Source organism: Macrobrachium nipponense, chromosome 22 (genome assembly GCF_015104395.2).
Source record: "Macrobrachium nipponense isolate FS-2020 chromosome 22, ASM1510439v2, whole genome shotgun sequence".
NCBI lineage: Eukaryota > Metazoa > Arthropoda > Malacostraca > Decapoda > Palaemonidae > Macrobrachium > Macrobrachium nipponense.
Window position 1 is genome coordinate 23,425,384 of NC_087213.1, and position 14,034 is coordinate 23,439,417.

A 14,034-nucleotide genomic window follows, 5' to 3' on the forward strand; every position below is an offset into this window, starting at 1 on the left:
TAAAACAGACAACTCCTACCTGCTTCAGATCTTCTTCTGATATGGGTCGAGGCTGAGGTGAGGTGCTTTGTGGTTGCTGAGGTGGTGGCATGGTATAAACAGGCACTGAAGCAAACCCTGAACAGGGATACATGTTATGCATCATAACAACAGGAGCCACAGGAGCTGGAGCAGTCTGAAAAAAAAATCAATTATTTGACTAGCCAAGAAACTTCTCCAGATTAACAGGAGTGCTTGAGCATTAAACAAAAATTCTTAGTGCTGTATACTGTATTATAAATTTGATCCTTAACATTAATGTAAACATGGGTCTGCATTTTATGATCATAATAAACAATGCTAACATTCAAAATAGCCACAGATCTTACTTTTAGTTAGCTTTAAAAGAAAATCTAGCTATAACACCCAGTTAAAAATTAACTATCAAGAGTTGTCCAGAAGGGTTTGTGCTCACAAAAGAATAAAATAGAAATCATATTTTAAAAAAACACATTACATCTTTGTAAAATATCTGTAACTAGACAGCTGAAAGTTTCAGAATTTGAAAAAAAAAAAATTCTATAAAGAACATATATTCAGTACTTTTTATAGAGAATGAAATATGAACACGGACACATATCACCATAATATATTCTATGCTTTTATGAGCAAATAGCAAATAACAATAAAAATACAGAAATCATATGCATACAGTAAACCCTAAGTTAGTGACATATCATTTCAACACTGACAGACCCTTAATGGGAAAAACCAACCACGACTTACAGAGTAGGATAATACGACATTAATTGTCCCCTCTAGTCCATCACCAAGCTTGCCAGTAAGACTGTACCATTCATCAACAACTTCGCCCTGAAACAATAGTACACTAATTAAAGTTAAGTGTACGAATTGAAGTCAATCTTGATTCTGTTCAAAACATAAATAGATAATACTGTATGTATTATCATTCTGGAACATACACATACATCCATTCATACATCAGTAAAATAAGTAATTAACATATTAGATGCAAAATTATAAACAGAAATATAGAGAAGAATAAAAGGAGAGGGAAAGGACAATATAAATGTAATTAATTTAGACACAACCATATACATACAAAGTAAACACAGACAGAAAAAGGGGTAAAGTTGGCAAAAATGCTATGAAAAATGAGGACCAGGTAGTGGTTTATGACTTTGTTGAACTCACTTGCACCAAATAATACAATTAAATTATACATGTCACCTTCTACATGAATAAGTAGTGAAAATGAGATAAAATTAATAAAAGCAGGTGCATAACAGATACCAAGGCTGCTTTCAGTTTTAGTGCCTTTTCAGATGATACTGATATCATAATCATCTGAGATGAGAAATACAGAAATTAGTACAAAAATAAATACACAAAATACTGGAAGTTCCATAGGATTACTATTATTATCATTTCAGTTTCTTAATCTCTCATGTAAGTTTCTCTGTAGCATCAGATATATTATAAAGCAGCTGTCCAAAGTTAATTTATTCCTTGCCTTTTCAGTAGTTCTCTACAATTTGCAAAAACAAATGATGCCAGATGTACTATCAAGTCATATTATACCCACAAGTAGGTTTACAGAAATTTTAGGCCTTTTTTGGCTGGCTGTCAAGAGGAACAGTCCATCACTAGCAAAAGAGGAGAGAAGTTTACCAAATATCGTACCCTGAGAATGGATGCTACCATTCCTACTTTGGTATGATTATGGTTAGCCTCTCCAAGAGGGTTCCATCCACTGGCATGAAGTGGCAGTCCACCAGAACTTCACACAGGAACAGTGCAGAGGTGCCCAAAATGTCAGCAGATTGTAAGGAACACTAAAATCCTGGCCAGTGACATCAATCATCACTGCCTAAGATACAAGGAGGCCCTCACCATCCTCAGATGAAAAACTGTCACTGAAGGTGACCCAGTGATCGTTTTTCTCACTACTAACTGCCTGCTATTTCAGACAGTGTTGTAAATTCTTCTCTTAGGGACAATGTGATAAGTTTATTGAGAGGAGTAGAACCAGTTACATTCTGAAAGCCATTCATAAAAGGCCTGACTACAATATGTCAGCAGCTGAGGTGCATGGCAGCTAGGCCTTGTTGTTAGTATAATGTCACCAACACACTGGAACACTGCCTCACAACTGACATCCTCAAAGTTCCCAAGTTTTATCAATGTGTCACCTTTGACTTCAGTTAACTGCTACTCTTAATAGGGTAGACTGAGTTCTGGGATTGGTTTAATTAACCAAAACTGGCTAAGAAATGCATTTGTCAAAAAATAGTTTGTACCTCATAATTAATGCCTAAACTTTGTTGAGTAAATTGTTGCAGTATGAAACTTTATTGTTAATCATATTCTATTTATAACTAATTGCAACTTTATGGGATAAAATAATGAACATAATTATAAAGTTAATATAAAAAAATACAAGAGAAACTCTTAAATCATATAAATTACAAAATTTAATAGTTTATAATGAAGTAGTGTCTAACTTAACAAGAGTAAACTCATCCAAAGTAAAGTAAAAACAAAGCATCATGAAAAGCTTCTGTACCTGATATATAGCTTCAGGAATCTGAATTGAAGTCCATGCAATCAATTCATCATCAGTAAGTGTCCTTTCATCATATATTTCAATTCTCATATTATTTACCCCTTTTGGCATCTGATACCTGGAAATACAAATTATGAAGAAATTAAATCAAACACAGAAACTGAATAAGTAAACTATCCACTTTCTAAACAGGAATTCCAGTCAGCCTCTTTCATGGTAGTAAGCCAGCTAAATTGGGAAAACTATGCTTGCCCTTGATACTTAATTTGCAGGTCAAAGACTTGTACAGATGAAAACAATTCCATTTTCTAAAAATGAAAGCAGTTTTATTTCTTTATTGAGATCAAAATAATTAAGTCATAAAAGATATGGTTAGCTTGACACACACAGATCTAAAGCATTTTTGGCTAAAACTCCAATGAAAATCAAGTTTCATTTTGCATTTCTTTGGTTCATGCGGCTTTCATGAACGATAATAACGCCAGCTAAATATGCCACTAACAATAAATTGATCTCAAGACTTATGTACCTATCTGCTTTTTATTATTAAACTTCTTCATAATGTAATCTTCTGTGGCTACATGAAATAAGATAACTCAACCCTTTTCATGTAAAAATAAAACATGTTAATATTGGCTAGGGTTGCTGGGTTAGGATCATTTAGAGTGTTACTTTTATTTCTACATGAAATATTTCCCTTAGCAACTGGTCATCATGAAACATCCAAATCATACAAGTGGGCTCTTAAATTTCATGAATACTGCATAATTTAGTTGAAACTTTCTATATTTACTTACACTTGAAAAGTTTTATTCCAGCGTGGATTTTTTGCTCCATTAACATCAGTCTGAGTTTCATAGACATTATGTCCTATTCTCATGCGAACATAAGGGTCCATTCGTGTCATTCCATAATTTTTGTTCAGAACTGCAGACACAACAGAGACCTGAAGATTATACAACAGTGTAGATTATTATATCCTAAAATTGACAAAAGAACTTCCTTTACTACACAAAACTACTAATTCTTATTAATAACATAACATCTCCCAATTACAGTCTTAGTAGATCTGGAGGTGTCTGTGTGATACTGCTGGCACCACATTCCACAACAAAATTCTTTTCAAGCACTTCTTGGTAGCTTTGGAAACGCTTTATAAATAAATTGACAATTTGTCCAAAATTGCATTTTTCCTAACTATACAAACCTGAGGTCCTTTTACAATAGGAAGGTACTAGCGGCAGCTGGATAGGTCGTAAGCTTTCGAACAAGGGGTTCGGTAGTTAACTGCTTGTCCGACAGGCGCGCGCGCAGCGCGACTGGGAGGTAACAAATCACTTTTGCTTTGGCCAAGCAAAAACTGCAGAGTGAGGGGTGGCATGAGGTGGGGCTATGTGTAAAAGGACCTCAGGTTTGTATAGTTAGGAAAAATGCAATTTTGGACAAATTGTCATTTGTTCCGACACGGCATACAAACCGCTTCGGTCCTTTTACAATAGGAAGACCTCACTTCTTGTGGGTGGAATCTGAGTCTTTTGTGAACAGACTGGTGTTCGCCCAACCTTGGAAGCCTCCCTGGTCATAAGAGCGAGGGAGGGATCCAAGCCTCTGTCCGATTGATCGGGGTGTGCACCGCAGGATCAATGGTCAGACCTCTGGACCGAGTACTAAGAGAGAGGCATGCGTATCTCTTCGTACCAGCAATGCAAGAACTTGTTCCTGTACAGGAGCAAATATAAAGTCATGGGTTTGACTCTTGTAGGCATCCCACTTCCCCCCCTTGTAGAAGGAAGTGGTGGATATTCTGCTCCTATCCCTAGTGAAAGGGATAGGATGGGGCTCTGTCATATAGCTCACCTGCATCTCGTCCTCATCCAGCGTAGTGACGACATGGCCCTCTGCCCGCAGGTAGAGGGGAAGGAAAAGACGGGAAGAGAGAGCCAGTCACTCACTCACTCACACATCCATCCACACAGTCACACCAGGACTCGATGCTGTTCAGCCTGCGAGGGTCTGGGTTAGCTACACAACTTGTTGAGCAGCCACCACGGGTCCCAAGGAACGGTATCCAAGGACCTGTGGGCAATATCCCGAAGGTAGAAGACGTAAAGGTAGTCTGGTTAGACCAGACCCCTGCCTTCAGGACCTGCGCCACGGAGAAGTTCTTGCGAAACGCCAACGAGGGGCCATACTTCTGACTTCGTGAGCTCTCGGACGGGACGTACGGATGTCGTCACTACCATCAGCCTCATACGCCCTCCTGATGACCTCACGCAGCCAGAAAGAAAGAGTGTTCTTGGATACTTCTTTCTTGGTGACCCGGTGCTAACGAAAGAGGCGTCGACACTCAGGCCTGAGGTGTCGAGTTCTCTTCAGATAGCGCCGTAGCGCCCTCACAGGACAAAGCAGCATCTCATCCGCATCATTATCGTGAAGTCCAATAGGGAGGGAATCGTGAATGACTCGAACCTGTCATCAGGGACTGAAGGTTTCTGAGTCTTCGCAACGAAGTTCGGGACGAAATCGAGCGTCACGGATCCCCATCCCCTGGAGTGTCCGTACATCATAGGAAAGACCATGAAGTTCCCCTACTCTCTTCGCCGATGCCAGGGCCAGCAAGAAGAGGGTCTTGAGGGTCAGATCCCTGTCTGACGACTCTCGGAGTGGCTCGAACGGTGTTCGAGTCAGACTCCTAAGGACGAGAAGTTCGTCCCACGCAGAGGGCCTGAGTTCCCTGGGTGGCAAGACCTTTCGAAGCTCCTCATAAGCAAGGAGATCTCGAACGAGTTCGAGATGTCCAACCCCCTCAGTTTTTCAGGACGAGCGCCAAGGCGGCGGCTCTGTATCCTTTAACTGTGGGGACTGAGAGGAGCTTCTCTCGGCGAAGAAAAACGAGGAAATCCGCTACCTGCTGAAGAGTGGCTCTGAGAGGAGATAGACCCCGTCTACGACACCAACCACAGAAGACGGCCCACTTCCCCTGGTACACAGCTGCAGAGGACTGACGGACGTTCCCAGCCATCTCTGTTGCTGCGCTACGAGAAAAGCCTCTCGTTCGCAAGAGATGGTGGATAACAGCCAGCCGTGAAGACGTAGGGTGGGACTGGACTGCTCGGTGGTACCGCTCGACGTGTGGGCTGGGCGAGAAGGTTGTGCCAAGGGGGAATCTCTCTCGGTTTCTCCTGCGAGAAGAGCCAGCAGGTCCGGATACCAAATGGCCTGTGGCCATTTGGGAGCCACCAGGATCATCCTGAGATTCGGGGTGACCAGCGCTCGACTGATCACCTTGCGAATCAGGCTGAACGGGGAAAGGAAAGGCATAGGCGAAGAGGTTGTCCCACGGGTGTTGAAGAGCGTCCTCTGCAGCTGCCCATGGGTCCGGCACGGCCGAGAAGAACACCTGGAGCTTCCTGTTGTGCCGGTGGCGAACAGATCCACGACTGGTCGCCCCCACAGGTCGAAGAGCCTTTCCGCCACGTCCTGGTGTAGAGACCATTCGGTCCCTATCACCTGATCCCGACGGCTGAGCGTGTCTGCTACTACATTCTCTTCCCCCTGGAATGTAGCGTGCCGACAGCTCTATTGAGTGTGCCTGAGCCCACTCGTGCACCTGCCGAGTCAACTGGTACAACGGAGAGACACTAGGCCCCCCTGTTTGTTGACGTAAGCCACCACCGTGGTGTTTGTCGCACATCAACACCACTGAGTGTCCATCAAGCGGTCCCTGAAACTCTTGGAGAGCGAGGAACGCTGCCTTGAGTTCCAGAACATTGATGTGAAGGTGCTTGTCGTTCTCGTCCCACACTCCTGAAGTCAGCAACTCCTCCAGGTGTGCGCCCCATCCCTCGGTCGATGCGTCTGAGAACAGCTGCATGTCCGGGGGGGGGGGGAGTGCGCAGAGGCACTCCTCCTTAAGAGGTTCCTGTCGTCGAGCCACCAGGCTAGGTCCTGCCTCACCTCCTGTGTCAGAGACACTGGAAAGCTTGGGGGATCCGTCGCCTGTGACCAACTCTCCTTTAGCCTCCACTGAAGAGACCGCAGGTGAAGACGCCCGTGAGGGACTAACTTCTCGAGTGACGACAGGTGTCCGATCACGACTTGCCATCGCTGAGCTACCTGTTCCTGCCGAGACAGGAACTGGTTGGCTGCCTCCCTGAATCTGCTGATCCGCGAGTCTGCGGGGAAGACTCGCCCTGCTACCGTGTCGATCAGCATACCCAGGTACTTCATCCTCTGCTTGGGCTCGAGATCGGACTTCTCGAAGTTCACACGATCCCCAGATCGCGACAGAACTCGAGCAGTCGATCCCTGTCCTGTAGCAACTGCGAGCGGGAGCTCGCCAGGACTAACCAATCGTCGAGATACCTCATCAGACGTATCCCGTGCGAATGGGCCCAAGCAGACACCAGAGTGAACACTCGCGTGAACACCTGTGGGGCGGTTGAGAGACCGAAGCACAGTGCCCTGAACTGGTACACCGTCCCGTCGAGGATGAAGCGGAGGTACTTTCTGGAGGACTGATGAATGGTATTTGAAAATACGCATCCTTCAAGTCCACTGAAAGCATGAATCGTCTCCTGATGGAGTCGAGCACTGAGCGTGCCGTCTCCATCGTGAACCGGGTCTGGCAAACAAACCGGTTCAGGGGAGAGAGATCTATCACCGGGCGCCAGCCACCCTCCCGTAGACTTTTCCACCAGGAAGAGTCGACTGTAAAAGCCCGGTGAACTGATCCGTGACGATCTCTACAGCTCTCTTGCTCAGCATGGTCTTGATCTCCTGTCTGAGTGCTACGTCCTTCGATGACCCTGGAACGTACGACTGCTGTTGGACCGGGTTGGAGGTGAGGGGTGGCCGAGATTCGAAGGGTAATAGATATCCCTCCCGAAGGACATCTACAATCCAGGTCTCGGCGCCGTAGCGCTGCCAAAGTTGCCCAATGGCTGGCCAGGCACCCCCCCACTTCCGGCAGCAGGTGAGGGGGAACGCCGTCCCTAGCGTTTCCCCCCTTTCCTTTCCTTCGACTTCTTCCCAGAGCCTCCACGGGATGAGGAGGGCTGGGAGGAGGGCTGTTACGGCCCCCCTTGCTAGAAGTCGAAGAAGACAGAGTCATTCCTCGGGCTTCGACGCAGCAACCGTCTTAGCAGCCGAGGAAGCGCTAGCCGAGCTCTTAGACTTGGCCGCAGTCCGAGGCTGCCCAGAAGCCTTCGAGACTGCCCTGGTGAACCAGACGGTCCACTGTCCTCAGTGCGCCGTCTGTCCACCGCAGCGTCCCACCATCTCTCCTGGGAAGAGAGACGTGGAACTCCGTAGAGGTCCGTTTCGAAGCCCCAACGCCGCCTCACGCCCGGCCGCCCTGGAAACCCGAGTAAGGACAGCGTCCCTTCGTCGGAGAACCAGGTTGGCCACAGGTTCACCGTCTGGTGGGCAAGGAAGAGATGGCTCTTCCCCCAGACTGGCAAAGTCTCCTGAAGGCCGAGTCATCCTCGGGAGAAATTCCCCCGGAGTTTGGCTGCGACCTTAGATACTGTGAGGGACCACAGATCTAGCCAGGAGACGGCCTGGAAAGCTGCCATGGCGGTAGATTCCAGGCCGAGTGCCTCTTGCTGCGAGAACCACAGGTTCTCGGACAGGAGCTGTTGCAGAGACACACCCGGAGTCAGCCTAGCTAACTCCGGGTTCACCTGTTTGGGCGGCATCGGTCTTCAGATGGCACGTAAAACCGCCGCTGTCGTAGTAGAGGAGGTGGAAGCAGCTTGCTCGACCTGCCAGACTTGAGCGAACCGTCTTGTCCGGAGACAAGCGATTCAACCTGGTCCAGCACTGAGTCCGCAAGCTCGGAATGCGGCAAACCCACCGTCGGTCTGGGTTCCCTCTTCGGGCCCCAGAAACGACTCGAGCCGGGACGTGGGCTCGGATGGTGGGAGCGGCGATCCTTCCCCGAGTCGTTGTGCTGACGAATCAGCGCAATAACCTCGGCAAAGTTCCTCTGGATCTCGGCGCTGATAGCATCCTGTGGAGTCGGACCGTCCAGTCCCTCGAACAGGAGTACCTCCCGAGACCCTCCTCCCTCAAGGAGAGGAGCATCGACATCCCCCTCTCGGTCTCCTCCAACCACCTGTCGTACGACCTGGCTGTCCGAGAACCGAGCCTGGTACGTACGACGACGTGGCGGGATCCTGAGGGGCGCACCCCTCACGATCACTCCTCAATACCTCGCCCCTCCCGGTGTAACCCGAGGAGGTTGAAGGTATGGGAGAGGCAGACCTGACGCTCTCTCCTCGCTCACTGGCAGAACCAGCGGGCTTGGAGGACTGCAGGCGATCGCCAACCCGCGTGGCGATCGAGCTGCAGACCTAGTCGAGCCGTCTCGCTGTGGAGAACGGCTTGGACCGAGAACAGCGGCCCCGTTCTCGTGTGTCAGAGGAGCTGGTGCTGGTCGCCGTACCCGATCGCTCTCTGTGAGAGCGACGGTCAGGCGACCGGCGAGCTCCACTGTCACGGTGAGACCGGTGCGTATCCTCACGGTGCGTCAGTTCGCTGGTACCAGCCGTGGCTGGTGCCGGCGAACGGGGGACCTCTTCCCAGCCTCAGCCCGTGGCCGGTCATGGACCGTCACGTCCGCCCGGGTGTAGCCAGCCGCTCGCCGTGAGAGCGAGAGCTGGTCTGGTGAGAGTCGCGTGAGCGGCTGTCACCAGTCTTCCGCTCCGTGCCGTGAACCTGACGCTGAGCGACTCAGAGGTCTGGTTCCTGGCTGCACGGTCGCTGGTAGGCGACCGTACACTCGGTACCTCTCTCCGAACGAGCGGCCGAGCCGGATCCTGCTGCTGTGGTGGCCGAACCACTAACAGCAGGTGAGGAAGTGCCGGTGTTAGCCGGCACCCCTCTGGTCCCCGTAGTCTTCTTCCTTGCGGGAGAAGAGACGGGTCCTGCTCCCGAAGGAGCAGGGCGACCAGCGGAAGAACCCCCGTCTCACCAGAGCGAGACGGGCCCTTAGAAGCTCCCGAAGGAGACTTCTTAGGGGGGGGGGAGGCGACCTTCTTCTTCTTCTTAGGCGGGGAGCCTTAGAAGAAGAAGGGGAAGAGGCGGCAGACGACGACGACGACGAAGAAGACGATGAAGACGACGACGACACCTTCCTCCTCTTCTTCTTCTTCTTCGTCAACCTCCTCAGGACCGACGTCAGATCTGTCATCCAGGACGGAGCCGGGGCTGCTGTTGCCGAAGCAACAGGGCCCGGACGTACCTGTCCGAACAGACCAGCATCGGGAGCAGCGGCGTCCAGGAACAGGAACACATCAGCAGGTGCGAGCATCACAGGAACGGCAGTCGAGACGGCAGGAGCAGGAACAGGAACAGCAGCGGTGGTCACGGCAGGTACGGCAGGCTGTGTGGGCGGTACAGATGGTCGAACAGCGGCACAGACGTCAATCGGCACCGGTGGGAGGTCCAGGGGCGAGCTCTTCGGGCACATGAAGTCCGGTCGTGGCAGTACGGCAAACCCAGGTGGCGGCATCACACTCCCCCGAGTTACGGCGACTGGCCCTGCACCGATGTTGTGGTGTCACAGAGACCGCGTGCTGGGTGTACACCAGGTGAGGAGGTGACGCGTAGCCGGGTGTTGTCAGGGTCGTGGTGGTGGTTTGTGACCGTTGCATGAGTAACCGCCACGGAGCCAGCGAGATGATAGAGCAGCCCCTGGACACTCGGCACGCCCTGCAGTCCCAACGATGCCCACACCTGTCCGAGGTCATCCTTCACGGCAACCGCACCTGAGGAGGCAAAAGTCGGGTGATTAGGAGGATCCTCTACCGCTCGCGCGAAGACGAGCGGATAGAGGACCCAGAATACAACACTCTACGTCAGGGTATCTAGCGCCTCCTCCACACTCGACACGTCAGGAGAGGAGAAGGACCTAGACACCCCCCCCGAAGGGGAAGGCGCGATACGTGAAGTTGAGCGGGGCGGCAGGAAAGAAGACGAGATGTCCGTCACCAAAGGAGTCGCGGGAGAGCTTTCCGACGACTCCTTTGCAGGCCTTCGCTTCTTCCTGCCCTCATACAAAGTCCACTGCGCCTCCGACCAGTCATTACACACATCACAGGGCTCGGCCCGGGTGCATTGCGCGCCCCCGACACCGAGCACACAAAATATGAGGGTCAATCTCCGGAATGATCTAAACTTCCCGCATTTGCGCCCTTCGATACCCGGGCAAAGTCTCCTTGGGTAGCGAGGCGAGGAGTTCCATCATTATTCACTGAGCCGTAATTAATATGTAAAGAGAGAATAATTGTACTTACAATACTCTTTCATACACAATTACAACCAAACTTAGAAAGCAAACGACGAGCAGCGGGCAGAGAGCGAACACACACGTCCATCCACTGTGAGGCCGAAAGCAAAAGAGATTTGTTTTACCTCCCAGTCGCGCGCGCGCGCCTGTCGGACAAGCAGTTAACTACCGAACCCCTTGTTCGAAGCTTACGACCTATCCAGCTGCCGCTAGTACCTTCCTATTGTAAAAGGACCGAAGGTTTGTATGCCGTGTCGGAACAAAATAATATTTCTCTTTGTAATAAGAGATTTGGTATTTTGTACATATGTACACTTATTACATTCAACAACACAAATAAAAGGTAAGAATACATAAGATATTAGACCTGAGTAGCACATGATGGTATCCAAGAGGATGACTGAATACACAGGAGCACACATTAACCCAACATGATCTACACAGCACTACCATAATAGATCAACAAAGTAAGCAACTGTTAAACAGGAGGTTGGGCGCAAACAGTTATCCAAGTGGGAATGTGCAATGCTAAGTTGACCATCATACTTCCTTACATATACTCAAACAAAATATACTGTACAGCACCCATTCCCTTCCTTCCACAGTAATACTGTAAACTATTACATGGGGTTCATATTCATAGGTATGGACATAAAGAACTTGTTAAAGTGTCAGTTCCAAGATACAGTGAGTTCTCCAAATTAAATGGGCACAGTACTTTTAAGCCTTCAAGTCGTCAAGGGATGTGAGGAATCTACAAGGGAAATAAAACTGAAGCAAATTCAGTAACAATAAGTCTAAAGAAGAAAGAAACAAGGAAAAAATGAATCAAATCGAGTTTTCTGTGCATCATATCATCAAGGGCACTGAAAATATGAAGTTTCTATTGTAAAACTAATATTGTAATACCTACCTGAACACCTGAATAAGCCCTGGTCACTTACCAGCCCGAACCATCATTTATTAAAATTTACCAAATCTTTGGTTAAAAATGATATTGTTAAGATACAATAAAGTTTGTTCATACTTACCTGGCAGAATATATATAGCTGTATTTCTCCGAAGTCCGACAGAATTTCAAAACTCCGGCTCACGCAGTGGGTCGGCCAGGTGGTTAGTACCCATTCCCGCCGCTGGGAGGCGGGTGTCAGGAACCATTCCCATTTTCTATTCAGAATTTTCTATTCCACTGTCTCCTGCGGGGAGGTGGGTGGGTGGGTACTTTGATTATATATATCTGCCAGGTAAGTATGAACAAACTTTATTGTATCTTAAACAATATCATTTTGTTCATGAAACTTACCCAGCAGATATATATATAGCTGAATCCCACCTTGGAGGTAGGGAGAGACAGAAAAGGATTTTTGGAAACATATTATATGCAGATTGATACATCTTGGTTCCTTACCTGTTAGCATAGCTGACTTCGTGATTACTGTCACCAAGTCTGCTACTGCTTTACTAGAGTCTCCAGCAAGGTAGTGACCTATATAGCTGGTGAGTTCTAGATGATCTGTCAACGGGAGCGTGACCACAATGTGACTAGACCATTTTGACCATACCGTGAGGGCAACGAAGTAAAAATTCACCACCTGACCAGCCTAACAATTTTCATACCACATCACTTAGGCTAAAGGAAAGGAAGTCCGGCTCATGCGGACGACCTTACAACCATAAAACAATCCATAAAAAAAAAAAAAACTCACTCACCCATTTCCTACAGGGTAGGATGAGTGCTACTTCCAGCCCCCAACAAAGTGTCTGCTGCGACGTATGGTCCAAGCGCATAGCAGTTTTCGTATGTCGTCTTCACATCCCGCAGGTAGTGTGAAGCGAACACCGAGTTGCTGCGCCAAAAGGTGGCACTCAGAATGTCATTGAGTGCCATATTCTTTTGGAAAGCTACCGAGGTAGATATAGCTCTCACTTCATGGGCATTCACTTTCAACAGCTTAACATCACTGTCTTCGCAAGATGAATGCGCCTGTCTAATGGTGTCTCTCAAGAAGAATGCCAGAGCATTCTTCGACATCGGCAAATCTGGTCTTCTGACCGAACACCATAAGTTGCTCGAAGGACCTCGACATTCCTTCGTTCTTGTAAATAAATCTTGAGAGCCCTGACAGGGCACAGGACTCTCTCTGGTTCGTGTCCAATGATTTCCGCCATACCCTTGATCTCAAAACTTTGGGCCAAGGGTTAGACGGATTTTCATTTTTCGCTAGAAACGTAGGACTTAATGAGCAAACAGCATTATGTCCCCTAAAACCAATATGCTTGCTAAAGGCTTGAATTTCACTAACTCTCTTCGCCGTCGCCAGAGTCGTTTAGGAAAATAGTTTTCTTAGTAAGATCCCTTAAAGAGGCGTTCTGAAGGGTTTCAAACCGATTTGACATTAGGAATTTAAGTACTACATCCAAATTCCATGATGGTAACTTAGGTTGAGGAATCTTTATAGTCTCGAAAGACCTTAAAAGATCGTGGATATCCTTATTATTGCCAAATCAATTCCATCTATGTCTAAAGACTACAGATAACATACTTCTGTAGCCTTTGATTGTTGAGACTGCAAGCTTTAGGTCGTTTCTCAGTAGAGCAAAAAGTCCGCTATTTGGCTCACAGAGGTCGTGGTAGAGGAAATGCGTGTTCTTCTGCACCAGCTCCTAAACGAAGCCCACTTCGATTGATAGACTCCAAGCGTGGAAGCTCTTCTCGCATTGGCGATTGCTTTTGCAAACCGGTCTAGAAAAACCCCTCGCTCTGACCAACTTTTTGATAGTCTGAATGCAGTCAGACTCAGAGCGGGGAGGTTTCCGGTCGGTATCTCTCGAAGTGGGGCTGTTTGAGTAGATCTGTCCTCATGGGCAATGTCCTCGGGAAGTCCACTACATAGGTCATGACCTCTGTGAACCACTCCTTTGCTGGCCAGTAAGGAGCGATTAACGTCATCTCGTCCCTTCTGACATTGCAAACTTTTTCATCACTTCTCCCAGAATCTTGACGGGGGAAATGCGTAAAGATCCATCTCTGTCCAGTCCCAAGAAGTGCATCTATTGCTACTGCTCCCGGGTCGAGCACGGGGAGCAATACAACGGAAGCCTCTTTGTTCTCGCTGTCGCAAAGACGTCCACTAGAGGACGCCCCATAACTTCCACAGCTCTCGACACACATCTG

At 48.2% G+C, this 14,034-nt stretch overlaps 1 protein-coding gene across 3 annotated transcripts in view; it reads right to left on the reverse strand.

Moving 5' to 3' along the window:
• The window catches only part of LOC135198546 (toll-interacting protein-like), a 41,710-nt gene that overhangs the window by 6,744 nt on the left and 20,932 nt on the right, over positions 1-14,034 (reverse strand). For all 3 annotated transcript variants that reach the window (XM_064226230.1, XM_064226229.1, XM_064226228.1), the window contains 4 exons: positions 3,364-3,512; positions 2,567-2,684; positions 766-852; positions 20-175 (listed from right to left, as the gene is read on the reverse strand). In XM_064226230.1, coding sequence (XP_064082300.1) covers positions 20-175; positions 766-852; positions 2,567-2,684; positions 3,364-3,512 — 510 coding nt within the window. The remainder of the gene's footprint in view (positions 1-19; positions 176-765; positions 853-2,566; positions 2,685-3,363; positions 3,513-14,034) is intronic.